At 38.0% G+C, this 22889-nt stretch overlaps 1 protein-coding gene across 8 annotated transcripts in view; it reads left to right on the top strand.

Moving 5' to 3' along the window:
* Positions 1 to 22889, top strand: part of how (protein held out wings) — a 188270-nt gene that overhangs the window by 74044 nt on the left and 91337 nt on the right. Inside the window, exon 1 of one of the 8 annotated variants that reach the window (XM_067097100.1) lies at positions 11714 to 11796. The exons of 6 other annotated variants lie outside the window; for them this stretch is intronic. In XM_067097100.1, the coding sequence (XP_066953201.1) occupies positions 11784 to 11796 (13 nt within the window). In that variant the 5' untranslated portion in view covers positions 11714 to 11783. Of the gene's footprint in view, positions 1 to 11713; positions 11797 to 22889 lie in introns of those variants that run through there. One more of the 8 variants, XM_067097093.1, reaches the window with a different exon arrangement.

The raw sequence follows: 22889 nt of genomic DNA, 5'->3' as shown, positions 1-22889 counted from the left end.
AATCATAGTAACAGTGAATTTATTAGTATTAGTGGTAGTAATGTTTACCTGAAAATGTTAATGGAGACATGGAATTATGTGACTACAAGACAAGTCTTTCCATTCATTAACAAGAGGGAAATTTGTGGCCATTTAAGTTGTTGGTGCCTTTGAAAGTGGGAGGGAAATGCGTGAGGATGCCAGGCGGAGGGAGGGAGGGACGTCTTAAGGGTTCTATACCATAGGGGCAAGAGGGTACCATGCTGTGCCATAGGGGAATTGGGGTACTCGTGAGATATTTTTCCCCTCGTTGTGTAAAGGTTCGGGTCGTGTGGCTGCATGGATGGGGGCATCCCGAAGGGAGATAGTATCGTGAACTGGAAGGGAAGCCCATGGTTGGAGAGAAACGATAATGCGGGATGTTTTTAGAAAGGAGCGTCGGCTGTTGATTGCGTGCGTATGCCGGAAACGTTTCTAAAACGAGGTTAATTTCTCGTGGCTGGGTTTCGAGATCATGTGCGGGTACGTGATTGTGTTCGTGATAGGGGATTTTATATGCTGGGCCGTTTGGTAGTAATGTCCAGTATTTCATTTTTTCTGGCCAGTTTGTTATTTTGTCAGTCCTTTGGAAAGTGTTTTTGAGCGAAGGAAATATGTTTAGGGTATAAACTTTTTATGCTTGCAGTGTGGACTCTGAAGTCTCGCCTGAGAACATTTGACTTTGGTGTAAATCCAAGGGTTATAAGCCTTCGTATCCAGATGAAATATTCAGGTTCATGATTGTCAGTTGCCAAAGTACCGTAGTTACGTTTAACCTGGGGAAGTGGAATATTAACGAAGGACAGCATGTCAGTTAAAGGTTGCTAACGATTGGAGTCTGAAGGTGTAACGGGTTAAAACCGGAAATGTTTTTGAAGGAAGCTAACAGCAATTGTTTGAGAGAATGGGAATTGATATATTTCATTTGCTGTACTAAGACATGCTTGTTGACTAGTGTTTGTGGTATATTATCAGTACTTGAGCCAAATGTAAAGGAAGAGAGTTATGCTTTCAATAGTATGATATTCCATAGTGCAAAATTGTTTGTGCGTGGAGAGAGAGAGAGAGAGAGAGAGAGAGAGAGAGAGAGAGAGAGAGAGAGAGAGAGAGAGAGAGAGAGAGGTGGTAGTTGCTCCAACATTTGAGAGTTCCGGTTTCCTAGCAGCACTGTTTTTGCTTCGGCACGATTATGCCATTCTATATCTCTCTCTGGCAATGCCATTGTTTGGGCATAGGGTATAATTCACCTTATGGAGTATTTCTATCGCTCAGAGTGTTTTTATGACTAAATCAAGTGGCATTCAAGGACTGCATAATGTTGGGATGTTATTATTATTTACTCAACGTGGATTCATTTTTGCTTGGACTATTCGCCTAATATTGTGTAAAAGTAAACTCAATTCATTATTGTTTCACGTTGGTGCTCCAGTATTCATTGCCCTCTCGATAAATTTATCATGTTCAGCTTCGAATTTTCCTTTCTAATAAGTCATGTGTAAATTTGCACCGGCACTTTGGTTATTTGTTAGTATATCTTGATCCAGTGGTATTTGAAACGAAGCGTATAATTCCCTCCCCCCCCTTCACCCACCGACCCCCGAAATTCACACTAGCCCACATGCCATATACTTCGCCGGTTGGATGGTTCTTGAAGGCGGATCTTGAGAGTGTGGCAACGCTCCTTTTCGCCCTCCCTCCTCCCCTCCCCACCTCTGTCCCACCATCCTTATGACAGCCACCCGATTACCAACACTCCCCCTGCAGTCTTGCCTGCTGCTGGCCCGCTGTTTGAATTTTAAAAAGATGATTTGGTGGTGTAATGTAGTAGCGGAAAACCAGAATTCATGTAAACGGAAGTCATTTTTGTATGATTTCAAACATTTTATGGTTAGCGGTACACTTTCTGAACTTTTTTTTTTTAAGCAGCGTGTAGAAGACAAGATGCCATTTTTCAAAGGATGCTGGTGGTGAGTTGGGTAGGATGTTTCTGGTGCCATGTGGCATGGATCGAGACTACGTATATGGCCCCAGTCTGAGCTCTCCCCTCCCCACTTCCCCTTGTTCCTAGCGGCTTGGTACCATGGTGGCGTTTTTATCTTATGGCTGCTCTTATCTCCTGCCTTTATTTATTTTTCTATCCTTCGATGCGGATGGCTTGGGGACCATTTGATGGAGAACATTTGCACGTGTTGATTCCCGTAGCTGATGATTCCGATTTAGAGCAATTTTCGGAGGGTCTGGCTTGGTGAACACTCAAGTAAATGACCTCTCAAAGGCAACATCGGGAAGCCCTACTCCTGGTTTCTCCCCTCGGAAAGTGAGGGAATGATAAAAGGGCAACCCACCTCAGCCCCTGGTGGGCCGGGCTCTATCCCCCTACCCACCCTTCCCCTTTCATGTGCCCACAGCAGCTAGCACCAGCAGCAGCAGCAGTTTCTCATAGCCTCAGTTTATATAGAGGGATGCTCTTATTTTTCTTGGTCGTTTTTCACAAGCCTACGCCATTATTTTTTCTGGGTGGAGAAACGATGAGGACCAGGTGTTTTAGCTAATGATGCTGGTTTTATCTCCATTGACGTGTTTGAAGGACGAATTACCAACCTGGGAGAAGGTTCGAGGATGGTGGTTTTTACCCTCTGAGTTAGGGCTTGTGCTCCTCATTTCTGCTCCCCTTTGCCTCCTCGCTGTGCCCCCCCCCTCTCCCTGGCCCTTCCCTCATCTCATGGTGAATATCTTCAGACGCCACCTCAAGTGGGTTGTTGTTTCAAGATTGCTCTGCGCCACTCTTCCTTCACTTTGCTTCTTTTTCTCTTACTTTCGTTTGTTTTGTCTTTTTTCTGTTGTCATGAAATGCGAAAATTGCGGCGTAGCGGTCGTAGGAGAGTTGAAAATTGGAATTGACATTTCAGTCAGAAACAAGCTTGAGAAAAAACTGTACATCCTTGTTTTCGTAAGTAGCACTTTATATGATCCACTTGGAAAGGTTAGATATGGTTTCCATCACTTCGCTGCCTCGAATTTGTTCCAAGGCAATGAGTGTTTGTGCATCAAATATAAGCGATGCAGATGTTCCAGGCTCTTGATCCGATTTTGGCATCGAAGTCCGTTTCATGTTCAGAATGTGGACTATTATTCAGGTAAATTATGGAAACTCTCAAAGCGATCATGGAATATAAGGCTAATCTGGTGAGAGTGTTGGTTTTCAAATTTCTTTCTTGTTAAGTTTTTTAATCGCTTTGTGTTGAGCTATGTCCTTCACCAAGAATATAAGTGTGTAATTTGAAAGTATTCGCATATATGTGTAGTACGTACTAAAGGAGTTCATTTATGTTGAAGGCTCCTGTATTGAGAATAAATGTTAAAATACCTATATATTAGATTATTTGCCAGTTTCGTGTTTTCTCGAACTCCCATCCTGAATGTTAGTTAGGATTTAGCAATAATCTCGACTTATTTCTTGGTGCCTGTGAAGGTTGAATGGTTTTCATACCAGTAATTTTTATGTCCTTGAAAGAAGTTGGAGTGCATGCTGGGACGGGGAAGGATGTGGGATTGGACAACATAAGGCTTCTGTGAAATACTTTTTAGATTGTAATTTTTCCGACAACGTCTGTAATCTTTCCGACAACGTCTGATTTTCCTCATACTAAGAATTTCTTTACTCAGTATTTGTATTGACTTGTTCTTAACATAAATATATTCATAATTTTCGTGGTTTAGTTTTATGTAATCAACACCTTTTGTGAGACTTAAAAATCGATATTCGAGCGTCGTGATATTTACCAATTAGATTAGTTTTTAAATATCGTTACAGGGGTTTTTCATGATGGTGTTGATGAAAGGGAATAAATATTTATACTTGAGCTAATGTGTAACTTGTGTGTGAAAGGGAAAAAAACGGTGTACGAAGATGACCAAAAGCACATCTTTATTACCCGTGGTTAGGGAGAATTGTAGAATCAAGGTGACTCGAGTGGATTGCTTTTTCCTATATTTTAGTCTAGTAAGCTACTATCTTGGACCGAACTTTTGTTCTTGGCTCCCACGATACTTGCGTAAACATGCAGTAGTCGTGTAGTAGATTGTTAAAGCTATAGGACCCAGTGAAGACTTCCATCAACCATCTCAGTATTACCAACAGCTGGGACCAACATTTTTTTCCTGCTAATATGTTTTTATTTTTGTTATAATTTTGTATCATGTGGTGAGTACCAGAATTAAGGGAAAAATTCAAGATTCTCAGTGGATGCACGAAAAGTTATCCTATGTGGTTGTTTAAGGTTAAGTTGGTGTTACCTAGCACGGGCTCTTGCTCATAGAGCAGCCAGCAAGAGGTGCCGTAGAAAAGCCTCTAAAGATAGATTATGTGACTCCCGTATAACTTGGTGGAATAGACATAGTAACTGATTAGTCTGTGAGTATACGGTGTACGAAAAACTAAGGATTAGATATAAGATCTTATTCTCAATATATTTATATTTTCTTCGTCTTGATAATACTGTAGCAATAACCTACATCTCGTTCAGGCAAGAATTGGAAGTTACGTAAATGGCTCCTTTGAGTAATTGCAAATATAAGACATTGCTGTAAAAGAAGTAAAGTCAAGATTTATGTCTAGGGGAGTTTTATGCATACTTTGCCTCTCACCATACACAGACCATATTTTCATCTTCATTTTACCCAACCGTGTGAGATGCATTCTTCGTAAGAAAAAAATATAGAGGGGTGAAGTACTGAAGTGCGTGGATTTTTGCTGCACAATACTTGCTGATTTATTTTGTCCTGTTAATTACAGAGATAAAAGGAATTATCATTGACATCGTCATCTAAAAACTTCTCTTGATGTTGCTAAATATCTGATACACCAGTTTTTTCTCACGGCTTTAGCATCTTTGCCTACAGATTATTCTCTCTCTCCTCTCTGACTCGCTCAGTCGTTGTGCAGTCTGTATTGCTCTTCCCTTATTGGTTATTGATCCCGTCTTCGTGTCCGGGTAAATGCAGGACGTACTTAGTAGTGAGTTGACTGTACAGGGTGGCGGTCGGGAGTCAAGAGAGGTATTATAAAAGGAGGAAAATATTTATTGCGACCGAGCTGTTATCCGTTCAGCTTTGTTTTCTTCTTGGTATCCTCACATTTCTCGAGTAATGTTATTTCAATGCCATTTTGATTTTCGAAATCTTACATAACTACAGAATTTAACTACCATAACGGCCTAGGAGAGTAGTTATTGTGTCACATGTTTTCCATAATTTTCATAGGCAGTTTTTATGTATTTATATACAGTATTTGTAGTGTTATCATGTTTGTCCTTTAAAATTAGTCTTGTTCTCCGGTAAACAGACGTTACGATTTTAAATTCGCACACACGTACGTTTCATGTCTTGTTTGCTAATAAAGTTTCTTGTTATGGTATGAAGTCCTTTTATTCGATGTCGTCTTGATTGTGTATGCACAGTACTCTTTCAGGTCTCTGTCGTCATTACATGCAATTGGTAATCAAGTCGGCTCTTTTGCATTGCAAAAGCAAGAAGAGTTTTAATTCTTTTTAATAAAATATTTTTGTCGAGGAGCGTTATTACTTGATAATCAGTGCACAGATGTTCTGCCATTTCATTCAGTATTTAGGCATACATATTTTAATTCATTCACAGGATTTCGACTAATGCCTGCTTATTTACTAAAAAGTGAGTTTTATCGTAGCCAATAGAGCAGATCAGTCTGTTTTATATAAAGGGTATAGTATAGACTGGATACGTATTTCCAGAGATGACGAAGCCATATTTAATGTTGTATAGCATAAGGCATACATGCAATAACATCTTCGTCCCAGGTGACTTGGTAAAGCTGTCTTTATCTGGCAATTGATCTGCTCCGAAATTGCACTTAAATTCTGGGCCATGTGGTTCAGATGGTTTCAGGGAGAAGGAGGCAGATTTTCATGTGATGGAGGAGGAGGAGGAGGAGGAAGTGTTGGAGGATGCAGAAGGGGGCCGAGGAGGAAGATGTGCAAAGTGAAGAAGGCTTATTGACGCTACGTGTATTTATGGACCGCCGAGTCACCCGCCGAAAATTCTCATGGATCAGTGGGACACTTGTTTCTTTCATACTTACAGGGAACTCTTTGTGTGGTTTATAATATACCGTACATTCACATATTTTATCTTGATGTTGTATAGGGACACAAATTTATCATAATGCTGCATACAGATTTAGATTGAGGACAAATACTGTACAGGAACTAAAATTTTTGACTGTAAGGACTGGGGTTATTTTCAGCTTATTCGATGTCGACAGATTTGTAGACAAGGTGTAAACTGACAAAGATTTTAACGATAAAGAATGCTGTATACAGATGCATATTTTGAAATATACCGAACAAGGGTGCTAACTTTTCGTTTTTTCGTAGAGTTACGGCAGTGCCGAAGGTTTTCTTCATATTCGCGTCTGTAGGAACTAAATTTGTTCACAAATCGGAATTGATCATTCTTGTCTGGTTCTTATAATTTATTTTATATGAGGTGTAAAAGCTAATATGATTTTCTCTCTCTCTCTCTCTCTCTCTCTCTCTCTCTCTCTCTCTCTCTCTCTCTCCTGAATTCGTACAAATCAAATTATTGAATAATTTTCGCTAGTACCTTGCCATCAGTTATTTATAAAGTTTACCGGTATTCACTTGTTTGGAAGCCTTTCGGGAGCTCATTAGTGACGGAGTTGGTAACGACTGGCTTCCGGGTTTGTGATCTTGAGTTTACCCTATTAAAATGTCATTGAACACCGTAAGACGAAAAAAGATAGATTTAAAGAGGCTTGCATAATTAAGATTTCCTTAGTAATAATAATGATAATGCTAATTATAGTAAGGTTGATAATGTTCCCAGTAACATGTGATTATCGAAGTAAAATTAGCTGTTTTTTTTTTTTTACGCTAATGATGGTAATAATCCGTACCCTCGTACCAGTTCCCTTTATGTGGCTCCTCTGTACCCACTGTCCGTATATTTTCGGGTTGTATTGATGTTGGGACGTTCAGAAGAGAAATAGTCTTCACCTAATCCCAAGACGGGCTGCATACGGCTGCTGTTGCTCGTTATTTTGAAGAGTGACGAGTCGGGAGGAAGGCACGAAATGGGAGTTACTGGATTGAAAGAGTCACGATCAGTAGGCGATCTGGGAAACTGACTCTCGAACAGTAGGAACCTAGCTGTTGAAACAATATTGGATGAAAACATAACAGCATCAGATTTTGAACCAATTATATAATGAACGAAGGTGGTCCTGGTTATTAGACGAATTTAAAATCTCCCGTAGAATGAAGTGAAAACAATTTGGAGGGATATTTGACATTACACTACTTGGATATTGTGATGCATAATAACGCGTGCTAGTGCGAATTTGTTTATAACACACACACACACACACACACACACACACACACACACATATATATATATATATATATATATATATATATATATATATACATACATATACATACATACATACATACATACATACATACATACATACACACACACATACACAATTACTAAAAGGACCTCATTCAAACTGGATGGTATCTAACGGAGTATTTATTCAGAAAAATTTACAAGCTTTCTTGGACAAACAGTCCACATTATCAAGTATGCAATATATATATATATATATATATATATATATATATATATATATATATATATATATATATATATATATATATATATATATATATGTATGTATGTATATATATACACATACATACATACAATGTGTGTATGTGGGTTTTAATATTGACAACTTCATTTTTCATTTTTCATCAGTGTATTAATTGTAGGCTTGTATGCATACAGACACTGGCGGTCTCTTTGAAGAAAGCTTTCTATGACGACCTCATGTGAGTGACTGTCAGATATTTACAGAGAAGAGTTCAATGTGACGTGTGACGAGTGTCCCGGAGAGCCAAAGGTATGAATGATATAGGAGGCGTTAGGTCGTATTTATAGACTTCATTATACGCTCTTCTTGCCTCTTACTACGGTGGGTGGAGTCGTAAGCAAGTATGTCATACCCAGCAGCTGCCTGATTCTCTCTCTCTCTCTCTCTCTCTCTCTCTCTCTCTCTCTCTCTCTCTCTCTCTGCCATCATTCAAGGCAATTCCCCTCCTCAGCCGAACGCGTCCTGTTATCTAAGATCATTTTCATTTTCATCATTCTTACCCTCGTCGTTATTCTCGTTGCCTTTAGCCCTCAGCTTTCCCGCGTCTGCCAGCACTTTTTATCCATTTATCGCCTCATCGGCTTGTCACAACTTCGAGAGTCGCTCTTCACGTTATTTTCCCTGGATTTTTTCTTAGCTCTCCGGGGGCGCTGAACTGTATTCTCTAAATAGCGAAGAACAGCGGTTTTTTTTAGTACGTATTATGAGTAGTGATTATATAATAAGTTCTAATGAGTTATTTTGGGGTGTGATAAATTGATGTGGATTGCTGCTGCTACTAATTACTATTAGGCTAAAGTATGTCACTTTTTTTATGTCCCCGTCAGACTTCTCGTCGTTACCAAGAGAATTGTGAAAGTTAAAAAAAAATAAGATATTATGTACATATATTTTTCTTATTTTTGCGCAAATGTACACGCCACTGGTGCCACGCGTTGTGGCAATAGAATTAACACAGAGAGAGAGAGAGAGAGAGAGAGAGAGAGAGAGAGAGAGAGAGAGAGAGAGAGAGAGAGAGAGAGAGAGGCTGTGCTTTACTGGGATCCCAACGATAGGAAAAGTAGTAGAATAGCTGTGTCATATAATAATTGTATAGTTGCACTTGTTGCTTGCTAAAATGGAGATAGGCTGATTATGAACAATAGCTCTTTTTCATTTGGCTTCGCTTTGATGTTTAATTCGAGTATAAATGTAAGTCCAATTCCTGCTGTCATACTGTAGTTGTGGAAATACTATAATGGTACCATACTAAAACACTCCCCAGATGTCTTTATTATATTTTGTTTCAGATTTTGTCATTCTGTCAGATATTGTTAAATACTATAATAAAATGGGTTAATTGAACACTCATAGCTGTTAATGTTATAAAATGTACACGAATTTTAATTGTTTTTTTTTTGTGATGTAAAAACGACCTTTATATCAATATTTAAAGCTGACCACGGTTTATTTCACTCTTGCTATATTTTTAGACGAGAGTTAGAATTCTGAATAAAGTTTTTTGTCGATCGTAGGTCCCCGGGGGCACGAAGACATTTGTCTTCGTACCGCGTTCTAGCCTGCTACGGACTGAAAGGTTTATAGCTTATTTTAGAGGGGGAATCCCCAACGATGGAGCCTTGTGAGGAATTATGTTTTGACTCGAGTTTTATGTATATTTTTTCCTCTCGGGAAGAGCGGTTAAGTCGTCCCAGCTTTTCTCTCTCTCTCTCTCTCTCTCTCTCTCTCTCTCTCTCTCTCTCTCTCTCTCTCTCTCCAAGTGATGTATCATTTTCTTGGTAGAAATGACGGCCTTTTTTTTTTCAAACTTTGTGTTTTTACTTTTGATTTAGAGGGTGGGGGTTAAATGTAATCATTCAAATTGTGGTCCATTTCTTATGGTGGTTGTCTTTTTAAAGCGATATTCTCCATTCTCCGTAAATAGTGATATAGTATAATGATGTGATGAATATTAACATTAGTTGAATGTATTGGAGAGAATCGGCCTTTTACTACCAACACAAATCAGTCAGCTCGTTCAAGTTAATGAGAGGTTGGTTTGTCTTACCCTAACCCCAAGTTACTTAAATGGGATGTTAAGTACTCATAAAAACCTCAAGTAGAACGCTGCGTTGCAATGAATTATGACATTGTTTGGGGTTTGAGGTTTGATGAGTGTTCACTATCGCTGATCTACATGCACTTATGTAAAAGACATTAAGACCTACATTACAACATGAGCAGTACCTCTCTCTCTCTCTCTCTCTCTCTCTCTCTCTGGAACGCTATTTTGTAATAGCAGATTAATCTTAGTATTTTTTCGCTCTTTATCATTTGCACATTCGATATTTGTGAGACCAAGAGGATACCCAATTTGAAAATTTCAAGTGCAGTATTGGGTGGAAGTTAAAACTTGTCTATTTCTTTTTCGGGTAACATGATATATTTAGTGGTACGTTTTGATGTAGAATTGTTATTGCTTTCGATGTGCATATATTTTCAAGTTGTTCTTATGGCCTTTCTGCTATATCTCGACAGACAAGTGGTTGTCTGACCGTGACTTCACGTGTCTTGGCTGTAGTGTATAAATCCTCATGTTTAGTCGTCTTCTCTCAAGTTTTATTTCGGTCTGTGTAGATACTGGGACAGTATTTTTTAGTTTGCCATGTTTTAATTTGATGTCACTTTCTTAAGAATTTTAAATTACTTGTACTTCTCAGACGATCATTCAGTTTTCGCAATAGAGTCGCCTCGCTGGTACTGATGTTTTCACTTTCCCTTTTCTGGAATTTCTCTTGCAAGAAATGTTTCAGCACTTTACTGGTTGAAACTGGTTGTGGGTTCTAACCAGTCTGACATAACGCTTTTCGAAACGTAACCAGCTGCTGCTATACTCAACGATAATTTCATGTGCATTGTCGTCCTTGTTCCTCCTAAAAGATCATAGAGTTTGGGAGTCCAGAGGTCCTTGTAAGGATAGAATGGCCCCGTGGGATTCATTCATAGACGATAAAAAATTGGTAGGGATCAGTAACTTATCTGACTTGAGTCAGCTGATGTAGCTTTTGCGAAGGGAATGGGGCTAATGTCAGTGGAATTTTTTTTTGGTGGGGGGGGGAGAATAGGACTTGCATGAATCTGCTGTGAAACAGAAACACTGATTGATACACTTTTAACTAGAGTTCTTTTCAGCTGTAAATCGTTTCTGTTACGGAAAATTGTTACGAGATTCGTGGCTAGAGAGAGAGAGAGAGAGAGAGAATTTGGTGGAATCAAGGGGGCTAACCTCCTTGGCTGGAATGGGGTTTCCTGGTAGGGGGTCTGCTGCTTTTCAGGGTCTGGGAGAATTTCCGTCTGTGTTGACCTTGACGGTTGTTGGTCAAGTGAAGGAAATCCATCCCAATCTCCCGTTTCCTCTAGCGTTCTTTTGTTCTCCTCGAGACACGACAGGATCCCCAGTCTTTACAGGCTTCCATAGATCTCTGTTGTATATGTCGTTTTTATTTTTTTTGTATGGTTTACCATCTACAGAAAAAGTTTTGTTAGAAACATCGCTTTCAGACATCAAGTGTTTGTGAGGTCAGGATTTTTTATGAAGAGAAGTAGTTCAAGATCTTTTCTTGTGGAGTTTCCATGTGTTTTAAGGTTTTACAATTTTGTATTTGCTTTTGGCTTCATATATCTAATGAAATTTTATAAATACGGATGTTGCTTATGATTTACGATTTACGTTCGTTTATGCGCTCTTGGGGTAGTTGACCCGCCAGGTGACTGTTTTATGCTTAACATTCGCAAATTGTTAAAATAACTGTGAACGATATATGTAATTCTGTTTCAGTGTATTCCTTTGACATTTCCCCCCTTGCAACAACAGTAACAACTCGCCTCCCCTTATCTTAAATTTAATGTGGTCCACATCAAACTTACCGTCCAGATTCAGCTGTTCCCAAGTTTGAATGAGATGTAAGTGACCCCTGTTTCTTCTCTTTTACAGGTAAGACCAAAAGCTGTGAGGTCAGAGGACGGGCGAGGGAGGTAATGAGATGGTGGAGGAGGAGGAGGAGGAGGTATGAGGAGAAGAGGTATGTAGAGCGGAACGAATGATGGTGGTGGTGAGGTTGAGGAGGGTTTGGAGTAAGAGGGGGTTTCTTGATGGTAAGCTATTGTTTGGCCTTGCGAAAGAGGGAGGGTGTCCAAGAAGAATGTACATATGCATGGCTTGGGGTGGATGGGATGAGTTCCGAAGTGCTTATGTCCAGGATTATTATTATTATTTAAGGGGGGGGGGTTGATACCTCTGTCAATCTTGACAAATTATTGCTATTGCTTTATTCCCCATCGCGTCATGGCTCACGTGAATAGATTGTAAATATTGTATCTGTGTTATTGTTACATTTTTTACAGTTGCACCATCTGCCGTTTTTTGCCTGTAAATTAAAAGTATAGTTTGCTTGGTGAGAGAGGGAGAAAGACCTCGAACTATATAGATTTACCAAGGAGATATGGTAGGCCCATCTTTTAAATGTTTTGATGCAATTAATCTGGCTCTTAGCAATTCTCGATTGTCTTCTTTCTTAAAATCTCGCGTTTATTTCTCTAGTTTCTGCGAGTGGAATGGAAAGTTATTCCTTAACATTAGAACGACTTCGTTTTAATGGTTGGTAAAATTATGATCTTATATCTTAAAGACAAAATACGTGCCTAAACTGTTAATTGGATTTTTTTTTACATTTGTCAACTGGGTTGGATCTGTACTGGTCTCTTTTCGGAGCCAGTGTCCCTCTCTCAGAACGGAAACAGATATTCCATTCCCCTGTTGCGAATATTTCAAGGAGCAAGATTCATAAATTGTCAAGAATATTACAAGGAAGCAAGTTGGGTAAATAGAGATGTGTGCGCCGTAGGTGGCAACTTTCCCTTTTATTTTCGTTCTCTTATTTAGTAGAGTGTAAATTTCTGCTATTAATGTGTTTCTTATCCCCACTTTCATGTCCTCTTGTAACCGGACTTTCATGTAATATATATATATATATATATATATATATATATATATATATATATATATATATATATATATATATATATATATATATATATATATATATATATATATATATATATATACATATATACATGTATATATATATATATATATATATACTGTATATGTGTGTGTATATACATATATTATATTTTATATACATATACATACATACATTACATATATATGTATGTGTTTGTTTGTTTGTGTGTGTGTTTTGTTTAAACATTTAAGGAAAGGTGAAATTTAATTTTGTTGATTGTCTTAGAGTTTTAAATCAACTTCATTAAACAAGTTTTTGCACCTTAACCATATAGAAAGAGTAAGCAATTTGAGATGTTAATGGATCAAAACTAATAAATGAATGTATTAATTAATGGTGTATCTAAAGCAAGCTTACTCTGATTTTATCAGTTTTGTTATTCATATGGCTAACAGAGGGCGTGTTTTCCAACTGGTCTTTGTGTAATATTGCTTTCTAAAGCATAGAATTCATATGCAACAGCGGTACAGTATATTTCAAATTTAAATCTGAAAAAAGGATTTAGATGAACAACCCCAGATAATAAATGGAAAGAAGGGACCTTCAGTTCTAGTTAGAAATTATGCTCTGTTATTTTGAAGGGCATTCCAAAGTGCATTTACAACTGTTGTGGGCCACGCAGATAGCTGGAGGTTTCTTTCACTTCAGTCTGTGTATGAAGAAATGTGAATTTGCATCTTACTCAACTGTATATCCGGATATTGTACCAGCTGATGAGATATCTAAATCATTTTAATCTTTACTATTCAGGAATTGGAAGAACTAAAACATTTCGAAGATGTAAATTGGTCGCCCCCTTCCACTGTCGTAGAAGCGAACCAGTTTTTAAATGGGAATTACGGAGCATTTGGCCAGTGTTCAAGGAGAAAAGATGACAACGAGGCGCACCAAACCTTTTATAAGTTTATGTACATATTTTCTTAGATTAGGCGCAGAGCAAGACACGAAATTATTTTTAAAACATTCTAAATATCGAAGTGGAATTGCCCATGTGCTAGTTTTTTTTGCTGTGAATTGTCTTATCTCGGAGCCGTGGTAATGTTGACAAACCGTATCTTGTATGTTGGATATCAGGATTATGGTTGGATATATTTTAAAGTGTGCTGCTGAAGATTAAAGGCAGGTACTTGAAGCGAGACAGAAACTGCATGTTAAAAAAATAATCGGTTGACTTTTCTGTATTTTGCCGTACTCCGTTCCCATTTTGTTTTACGGGTTCATTTAAGTCTGGATATTTGAAATATTTTTCCCGAAACCATTGTAACTATGTAAATCTTGTTTTTGGACTCATCAACCTACAAGGATTAACTTTTCTTCTTTACACTTTGTTTTAATAATGGTGTTTTTTCGAAATGCCATAAATTTTCCGGTTTCACAAGAGATTACTTGACCTGTTCCTTCGCATGGATGTGTAATGAAGTCATCTTCTGTTGCCATTATGCTTCTTAATAATCGTCCTCCGAACTTGTCTGAGGACGTTGTTCCCAAGTCAGTGAACACCGCCTGAGTTCTCAGGAGGAACCACAGCTTCCTCTGTTTTGAGTTTATTTTTATTTTTGTTGTTTCTCGCGCGTACAGTTTTACTACGTTCATCTTTAATGCCCTTGACTTAAAGTTGATTTTTAAGTCGCTTGTTGCTAAGGATTGTTGTGCTTGTCGATATAGTTCAGTGTTTGGATTACAGAATAATTTTTGCCCGTTGCAGTTATCCATAAAATATACATCCTTTTGCAGGATCATGTCTTCTAGAGCACTTAGATTCCAATAAGTAAGTGAAATAAAAACTCACAGCACCCTAAGACAGACGCGCACATATTGATAAGCATTTCTGTACTAAATTTTGAGTCTGGTCCATTGTCATTCTTTGGAGTGTAATCGTTGAATCCTTTTTAAGTTGTGCGTGTCGTTTGTTTATTGTCAGGAAGTGACTTATTGAAATTTTTTTAGCTTTTATTTTTTTGTTTAGTAAGACTGATTTAATCATGTAGTGCCATTAAATTAACGTGAGTTTTTTTATATGTCAAGTGTTGCCAGTAAATGACTTAATATTTTTTATTACTTTACTTCGTGAAAGATATTGCACACTTTTTTTATCAAAAAGCGTTGTCACTTTTATAAGACTTGCTTCGTCTGTAAAAAAATTTGCTCTTTTTGTTGTTATTTTATTTGTGACATTGAGTGGTTTTGTAAAACTTTAATTCCCAAAATGACTCACTTTTGTTTTTTGTTTTTTTGTTTTTTTGCGACTTTCATTGGCCATGCTGTTTACCAGGGAGAGACGACCTTCTCCGTCGATATCTCTATTTTTTAACTTTCCGTTTCTTATGCACTAGACCCCACGTTCCTTGCTCAAGGATGTGGGGAGAGCGGATGACACACTGTTGCTGGAAACCTGAAGGAAAGATTGGTGTGGCCGCAGACGAGGGCCATTCTGGGAGTACTTTACTTGAAACCTCAGGCGATTGTAAGTCATCAGAGCGTATTTTGTGGTGTGAGAGAACTCGTAGACGTAATGGAGGCCAAAATTAATTTGTCCTTTTTTTTTTTGTAAACTAAAATACACCAACTTCATTGTTAAACCAAACGAAAAAGGAGAATGCACTAGCGTGTTGGTCAATAATGTCCACACATTCCATTGGGAAGTCTTGAAGGCTTTTTCATTAACTGGTTCGCAGTCTTGAATGGAATAATGTCTCGGAGCACTGAAAAGGAGAGTTAAGCATAATAGAGTATAGATGGCGATAATAAGTAGCGATACGCATATGGGAATGTGTATTATTCCAAAAGAAGGGTTTGATTTTGTATATGAAGATAAGGAGCAAAAATGAAAATATAAGTTTTTTTACACAGTTCTTACATGTGAATTGCGAAATTTAGAAGAAATTAGATGAAAAAGTCGGTTCTGATATTCATTCCTTTGACCCCTGATTGAATAACTCGACGCAAGTCATAGACTTAACAAAATTTGGGGAATTACAATTAACGCAATGTTGATTGTAATTCAAGTTGCAGAGGCAAGTAATAGCTCTTTGGGTCTTGTAACTTTCTCCTTGTTGACTTTGCAGTTAGGGCTCGGACGTGACCGGAGTGCTGGGTTCTTCTGTGCTCATTGGATGTGGACGAAAGTCCACAGAAAAGACAGGAGACTAGCAATTAGCTGGAAGAAATGAGTGTTGTTGTGGCATGAGACTGGCGTAGGCAGTTGCGATACATTACTCTATTGCTCATTGCGCGAGTCAGTAATACTAGGTTATATTCTCTTGTAAAGATGAGACCCTGAAGACGCTCTACACGCCTCCTCTTTTGTGTTTAGTTATATATCATGTTTTCATTTGTGATAATTAGAGAGAGAGAGATAATGGATTATGTACATCCGTGGTATTGTGTCTAATTCGAAGCCTAGCATTTAAAAAAGAAAATGAAATTTTATAGATGGAGTTTTTTTTCCATTAGTCACCATTGGCTAACAGGTGAAAATAAAGCAGAATTGCCGTAGTAATTCTAAATATCCTGGAAACAGCGAGCTTCATCCCTCCATACAGGTATAGTAAGAATTTGTTTCGTGCGAGAGTGCGTGCTTGTGTTCATGGGAAAAATTGTACGCGGTGGAAGTGGCCATGCGACCGCTGGGTTCGTGGTGGTTGGGGAGTGATCCAAGGCTTGAATTCCCTTAGATACTACTACCAAAATACGGGTTCCTGCTGCCTCATTTTTTCCCTTCCCTCTACTCCCGCCTCCCTTCCCTCCCCTATCTTCACCCAGCCCCCCCTCCCTAGTCATTACATTCCTTCCTTCTCCTTCCTGCCCTACTGATCTAAAGCCCTGGAGACTCGCCTTCAGACCACATCTTTTTGTCTTTGGTTGCACACGTTAGATTGTTTGGTTTACATGATTTGTATTGGGTTGTTTTATAATTGAAACAAGTAAGTCGAGTTTTCCTTTCTGAGCTTTTAAGTAAATAGTTGCATTTGGTCGATAAGCCAACAGAATGTTTGTCTTCGGTATTTATGTTCTGTCCTATTTTCCTGTATATATCAAAATCTTCATTAGAAATAATTTTGTTAATACTTGATTAAAATATCCTAGGGATTGTCTTTGCGGTCTGAATCTCAACTGAGCAACAGTCGTGCACCGGTAGATACGCAGGAGGATGGCTGGTCTGAACGGAATCCTCAGCGCTGCCGTGGAAAACGTTCTTTTACCGGAAATCGTAGATCACACCTTATGGACTCGTTTAAGTCGCTGCAGTGCTCCTCCTCCTCCTCCTCCTCCTCCTCCTCCTCCTCCTCCTCCTCCTCCTCCTCCTCCTCCTCCTCCTCCTCCTCCTCTTTTACTAGACACTCAGTGGGAAAATGGCGTTCGTTAGGTGAAAACGTCTGGAAACTCTTGCACGTAGTGGACACACCCCTAGTACGTACAGTACACACACCACATACCCGTAGTCCCCCGGAGCTATTGTACGTGACTTAACATATTTGCGAGACGCTGTTTCTTGCCTCTGGCGTCTTTGTTGGCAAATGTCTCCTTCCGCTGTTATTTCTTGAATTCATGTGCTGCTGGTTTAATGCGTATTTACAGATGTTAATGTTATCTGCACAAAAGCTTTGCACACAGCCGTGGAATGTGTGTTCCATTAAGACTCAGTATTGTACGAAGCAAAGGGCCTCTGTGAAATTCCGCCACTTATGTCTTTCCCGTGCTTTATCTTCGAATCTTCACTCCTCTCCAATTTCCCGTCTTAGTTTTCATAGAAGTAGATCTGGGTCTTCCAACTCTTACGGTGCCCACACGAACCCAGTTGGCACTTACACTTGCTATTCTTCCCGGGTTTTGTACAGAGGACATGCCCAAACCATCTTCATCTCTCAACTACATAAGGAACTTCTGTAATATCCTCTATGGTATCACTTGCCAGTTTGATATGTAAATGAATTGTCTTGAGCTTGATAGATCACAAATACTGAAAAGGGTTCAAGGGTGTCTAAGCAGAAAGTACTGAATAATAATATCCCCTCATAGCAGTGACCAGAGCTCATCTTGTATGTTGAGAGAGGAAGAGAAAGTACTTATATATTCCAGATATCAAAATAAAGTGTGCCATGTCGAAGAGAAGAAACTGGTTGTGTGTGTTTTGTCTGCTTTGCTAATCATCTTAATCTAGTTGTTACCATTATTGTTCCTTGCTGCGTTAGTGTATTATTTAAAAAAAAAATTCGTGAATTTCGGTGGTGGTTTATTTCTCTCTCTCTCTCTCTCTCTCTCTCTCTCTCTCTCTCTCTCTCTCTCTCTCTCTCTCTCTCAAATTAACCAGCTATTACTTGTCTGTAATTCAGTAGTATTCATAAGTAAATGACATATTTTTTTCCAAATACCAGATTTTTCATTGAAGGTATGATTGTGCTCGGTACATGTGAAGCATGGAAATAAGTCGTCGGTATTGTCTTGTATTACAATTGATTCACAAAGGAAACATATATTTTATATTGTACGATGGTGATCTCTAAAATTGGTTTATGTATTTTGAACGATTTCCGTAACTCACTTTTTTAAATGCAATGAAGTGAAAAAAGTGGTTAGTATGCTTAGTTGATTACTTTTCAGTTGCCCCATGTGTTGCTGTCCAGGAGAAAATGTAATTGAACAAAATTAAGTTGAATTAGTGGTCACTTTTCTTTAGTTGTCGGCACTCTCTCAAAGCACTCAGACGCCAGGGAAAGTGGAAAACTGTGCACCCTTCACTCGTGTCAACAATGATATGCTTGGTCGCAATAGCGCGAACAATCTTACGAGTAAGTTGCATGCTCCCGTTTTTGTAGTAAGAATTTTTAAAATATGTAAAGTTTTGTTAATAAGCGTGTCCTTAACTTGGGTCTGCATTGTGTCTGCAGCAGGAATGTTTTTTTCTCCATGCAGTCACTGGTGTACACGCTGGTGACCGTGATGGTATGGTGGTTTTGTTTTCCAGCCACTGTTGTTTGCAGCGGAGACTTAATTTTTTATTTTTTTGCCGTTATTACTGATGCAAACAGTGTAGATTAGTATAACTGTTTTCATCAGCAGCAGATAATAAACTTTGTAGAAGTATTTAATTCCCAGAATTATTCTAATTATACCCTCAGTACTCCCACGAAAAAAAAAAACATTACGTAGCTTGGCTTTTAAGAAATACCAGCAACCCCATCCACATAATCTTGGCAATGGAAAAACGAAATTAAATGTTTCATAGGTAAATCCATTGTGTTTTCTACTTCCAGTCGATCCACGATAACCAACAATAGAAACGAGTTGGTCGTTGAATGCGTGTCCAGTACATACAGTACACTATCCAGTATGAGCAGTATTCGTTTGCTCCGTCTTCAGCTTCCTTCCTCTTCTTCAGTGGTCGGCTGATACCCAAGGTAGAGGCATTGTGTTCTTCGCCTTCGGGTAATTGATGACACAGGCTGTCTTGTGCAGGTGATAACAGGCGTCGAATCTATTCTTGTGGGCGGCGCTTTGGAGAAGCAAGACGCTCGATCATCGCCTTTAAAATGTGTTTGTGTGTGTGTGTGTGTGTTTTATCTTTGGTATGTGTCAAGGATTTTGTCATGGTTTGTGTCGAGGATTTGTCACGTTGTGTTACTTGATTCGGTAATTGCTTAATATATAAGGAAGTTCTCTGCTAACCTTTGGATATTTTATCGGAGATGGATCAGAATTCTTTTTTTTTTTCGTGGGATTTGTGCAATTCATTGTGCATGTCTGCTTTCCGAGTCATGAAAATCACATGCATAATCGTTATGTTCGTAGGTGAAGTCATTATTTGTCTCTTGAATCCAGGCTTCATGGTTCTCTTAAAGCAAAAGAGATGAAAGTGTCGAAGTCTTGATTACAATGAACTAGCAGAATTGATGGTAGATAGGCAGACTTTATGGTTCCATTAGATACACTTTCCCTTAAAACACCAGACTCGTATGGCAATGGTTATTGAACTTTTTCCACTTATGAGGAATTTTCGTGTGTTTGAGGTTGAAGATAGTCCTGTATGAACAACTTATTGGACTTTTATATATGTTCTATTTGGTGTAAATTAACGATCTTAACTGGCATAACATCTGTGACCACCGAAAATGCACACAAATAGTCTCGTACAGTTGATGTGAAGTGAAAACTGCAACAGTTGTAGTGCCTTTCCCAATGGCTGGCAAACAAGCATTTAAGCGTAAATCAAATGGCTGTGGTTGGGCGTTTTGCGGACCGGCCCATCGAAGTACTGCAATGTTACGGATGACAGGAACAACACTCATTGTTCCGATTCCGTCCATAAGACACGCATATCGTGTCGGTTTCGAATTGTTTGTTGAAAGCCAAGGAAATGAGACCATGGAACTGAGGGATTTATATTCACATGTTTTATAAGTGTTAAGTTCATTTTATAGTGTTTTGGCTTATTTTATTAGTTATTTTGTAGGGGAAGGTAACGAATGGTTGGTCGAGAGAAACCTCGCGTACGCTCAAACAGTTATCAGCACTTAGAAAACTCACTCACATCCACTCACATCCTTCGTTATTGTATGAAATTGACAATGATCGAATTGCGTTTATTTTCCTCTTTGTGTTGTGTTGTAACGATTTGGGAAGTTTTTGTCTTTCTAACTGGGGTCTGTGACTTACTGAAAGGCTAAGCCTTGGGTAGATAAACTATCGGGTTGGTAGTCTCATTTCTCTTTGTATTAGAACTTCTGTTAGATGAAAAGTGTTCGTTAATAAACAGTTGTTTAATAGACGATCAAACATCAGTATGTTGTGTGGATATTGTAGAAACATTATATATATATATATATATATATATATATATATATATATATATATATATATATATATATATATATATATATATATATATATATATATATATATAAATGTAAACAACAGTTCACTCTTTGGTTATAAAACTTTAATCTTGTAGATGAATTATTGGATATAAACGGGGTCAAGATATGGTGATTTCCAGTTAACTCGGTTTGGTCAGTGTTTCATGATATTTCCAGAAAAATTTTAGTCTGGAAGATGACATGAATATTGGAATGTTCTTGGCTTTCACCTTTTGTGTGTGTGTGTTTATGTTCAGTTCAGCTAATTGCCTTCTCAAGGAAGTAAATTTGCCATTAAGAACAATAAAAGAGTGTGATGCAACAGTGTCATTAGATTGTTTATTCCGGTTACTGCTCAGTCTATGTATGTGTAATTTTATATATATATATATATATATATATATATATATATATATATATATATATATATATATATATATATATATATATACTTATATCTTCTTCTTCGTTTTAACGTGCTTTTATACCCATATAAAGATAAAATCCACGAAAGAAACGGAAACACTGGAGTGCTGCGAGGCCTTTCGACACTTGTCCTTTACTTAGCAGACTGAAGAAATATAAAAGTATGTTTACAAAGAAAACTCATATAAATGACAGATAAGGATTATAAAGGAAACATATGTACCTGGAATCCAACACAATTGAAGAATTAGTAGAACTGCCAAAACAGGATTAAATATTTAAGAGGTTTTTACAAAGGATTAGGATCAACCGTTCAAGAGCAGGGACAGGACAATTAAAAGATTATACAGGTTCGTGACTGACCACCTAAAAATTTTTAGTACAACACAATAATTCTCTCTTTTTTTTTGTAAACAATAATAACTTTTTGCAAGATGAACATTTTTGCAAATAAAAAAATTATATTAAACATACGGATATATAGAAAATATATATCAAGTAGCTACCTTGTAATTAAGTCAGTGATTTTATCTTTTAGGTCATTCTTGAACATTTGTCTAATACAGGGGTCCAAATAATACATGCCAGGGCTAAGATTAAAATTACAAATGGAAGTAAGCTGGATAATAGTGGACTCCAATAGATTTCTTGAAGAGAAATCTTTCGATCTGCCAATCACTGAACTTTCAGTCCAATTTATCCTGTGAGAGTTTTCACTTAAATGAAAAATGAGCTTTCTTTGTAAACATACTTTTATATTTCTTCAGTCTGCTAAGTAAAGGACTAGTGTCGAAAGGCTTCTCAGCACTCCAGTGTTTCCGTTTCCTTCGTGGATTTTATCTTTATTTATATATTCATCATGTTCCATATTTTCGTGATTCAGTTACACACACACACACACACACACACACACACACACACACACACACATACACACACACACACACATATATATATATATATATATATATATATATATATATATATATATATATATATATATATATGTATGTACGTATTGTATGTATGTGTGTGTGTTGTGTGTGTGTGTGTGTGTGTGTGTGTGTGTGTGTATAGAAGAAACCTTTCTATTTCAATTCTGCCGTGATGAGCTTTGTTGCTTTGCGAATCTCTCATTTTTCCAGTTTAGTCTCCGGAAAGTCGCAGGTGCTGAGTTGCCGTTATATGCTCTTGATATGGTTTGATGCGACTGTGTTTATTGGAGTGACAGACGGAACTACCTTGCATGACGTTGTTCTTTCTTTTTCCTGTAACAATTCTGTTAAAGATTGCTTGAGTCTGTGGTTTCAGCAGATTTTGCCCCCGACATAAATCGACAGTGACTTCAGGATATGATGACCATACCTGGCTGCCTTGCATAACACCGATGCGGTTTTTTGTACCTTTGTGTAGGTGGATCCTGGCTGTTCGCAAACGTGCCGCAGCCCAATGCGGAGTTTTTCGCCAATTTGTCAGTGATGCATGTACTGAACTTTAACATGATTTCAAGAGGCACCTAAATGATAAGGGCACTTTTTATGATGATATTAGAATTTTTATTCATACATGTATATTTCATGAGATTTTTCAAAGGCAGTGTGGATCTGCTGAATTTATACATGTTTCGTAAGTATTTTAAATAATTGAAGAGAGTAAATGGTGTGTGAAATTCAGTTACCGTTGTGAAGATGGAGGAATTACCCTTCCTCTCCGTTGCTTCATGTGAAGGTTGGGAACCTTGATGGGAATTTTCCCTTTAGATACATCTTGGAGCGATTTCTGGCGTACTTCCACTCTTAGAACGGTTAAAAT

Source organism: Macrobrachium rosenbergii, chromosome 4, assembly GCF_040412425.1.
Source record: "Macrobrachium rosenbergii isolate ZJJX-2024 chromosome 4, ASM4041242v1, whole genome shotgun sequence".
NCBI lineage: Eukaryota > Metazoa > Arthropoda > Malacostraca > Decapoda > Palaemonidae > Macrobrachium > Macrobrachium rosenbergii.
This window is presented reverse-complemented; position numbering and strand designations above follow the sequence as displayed.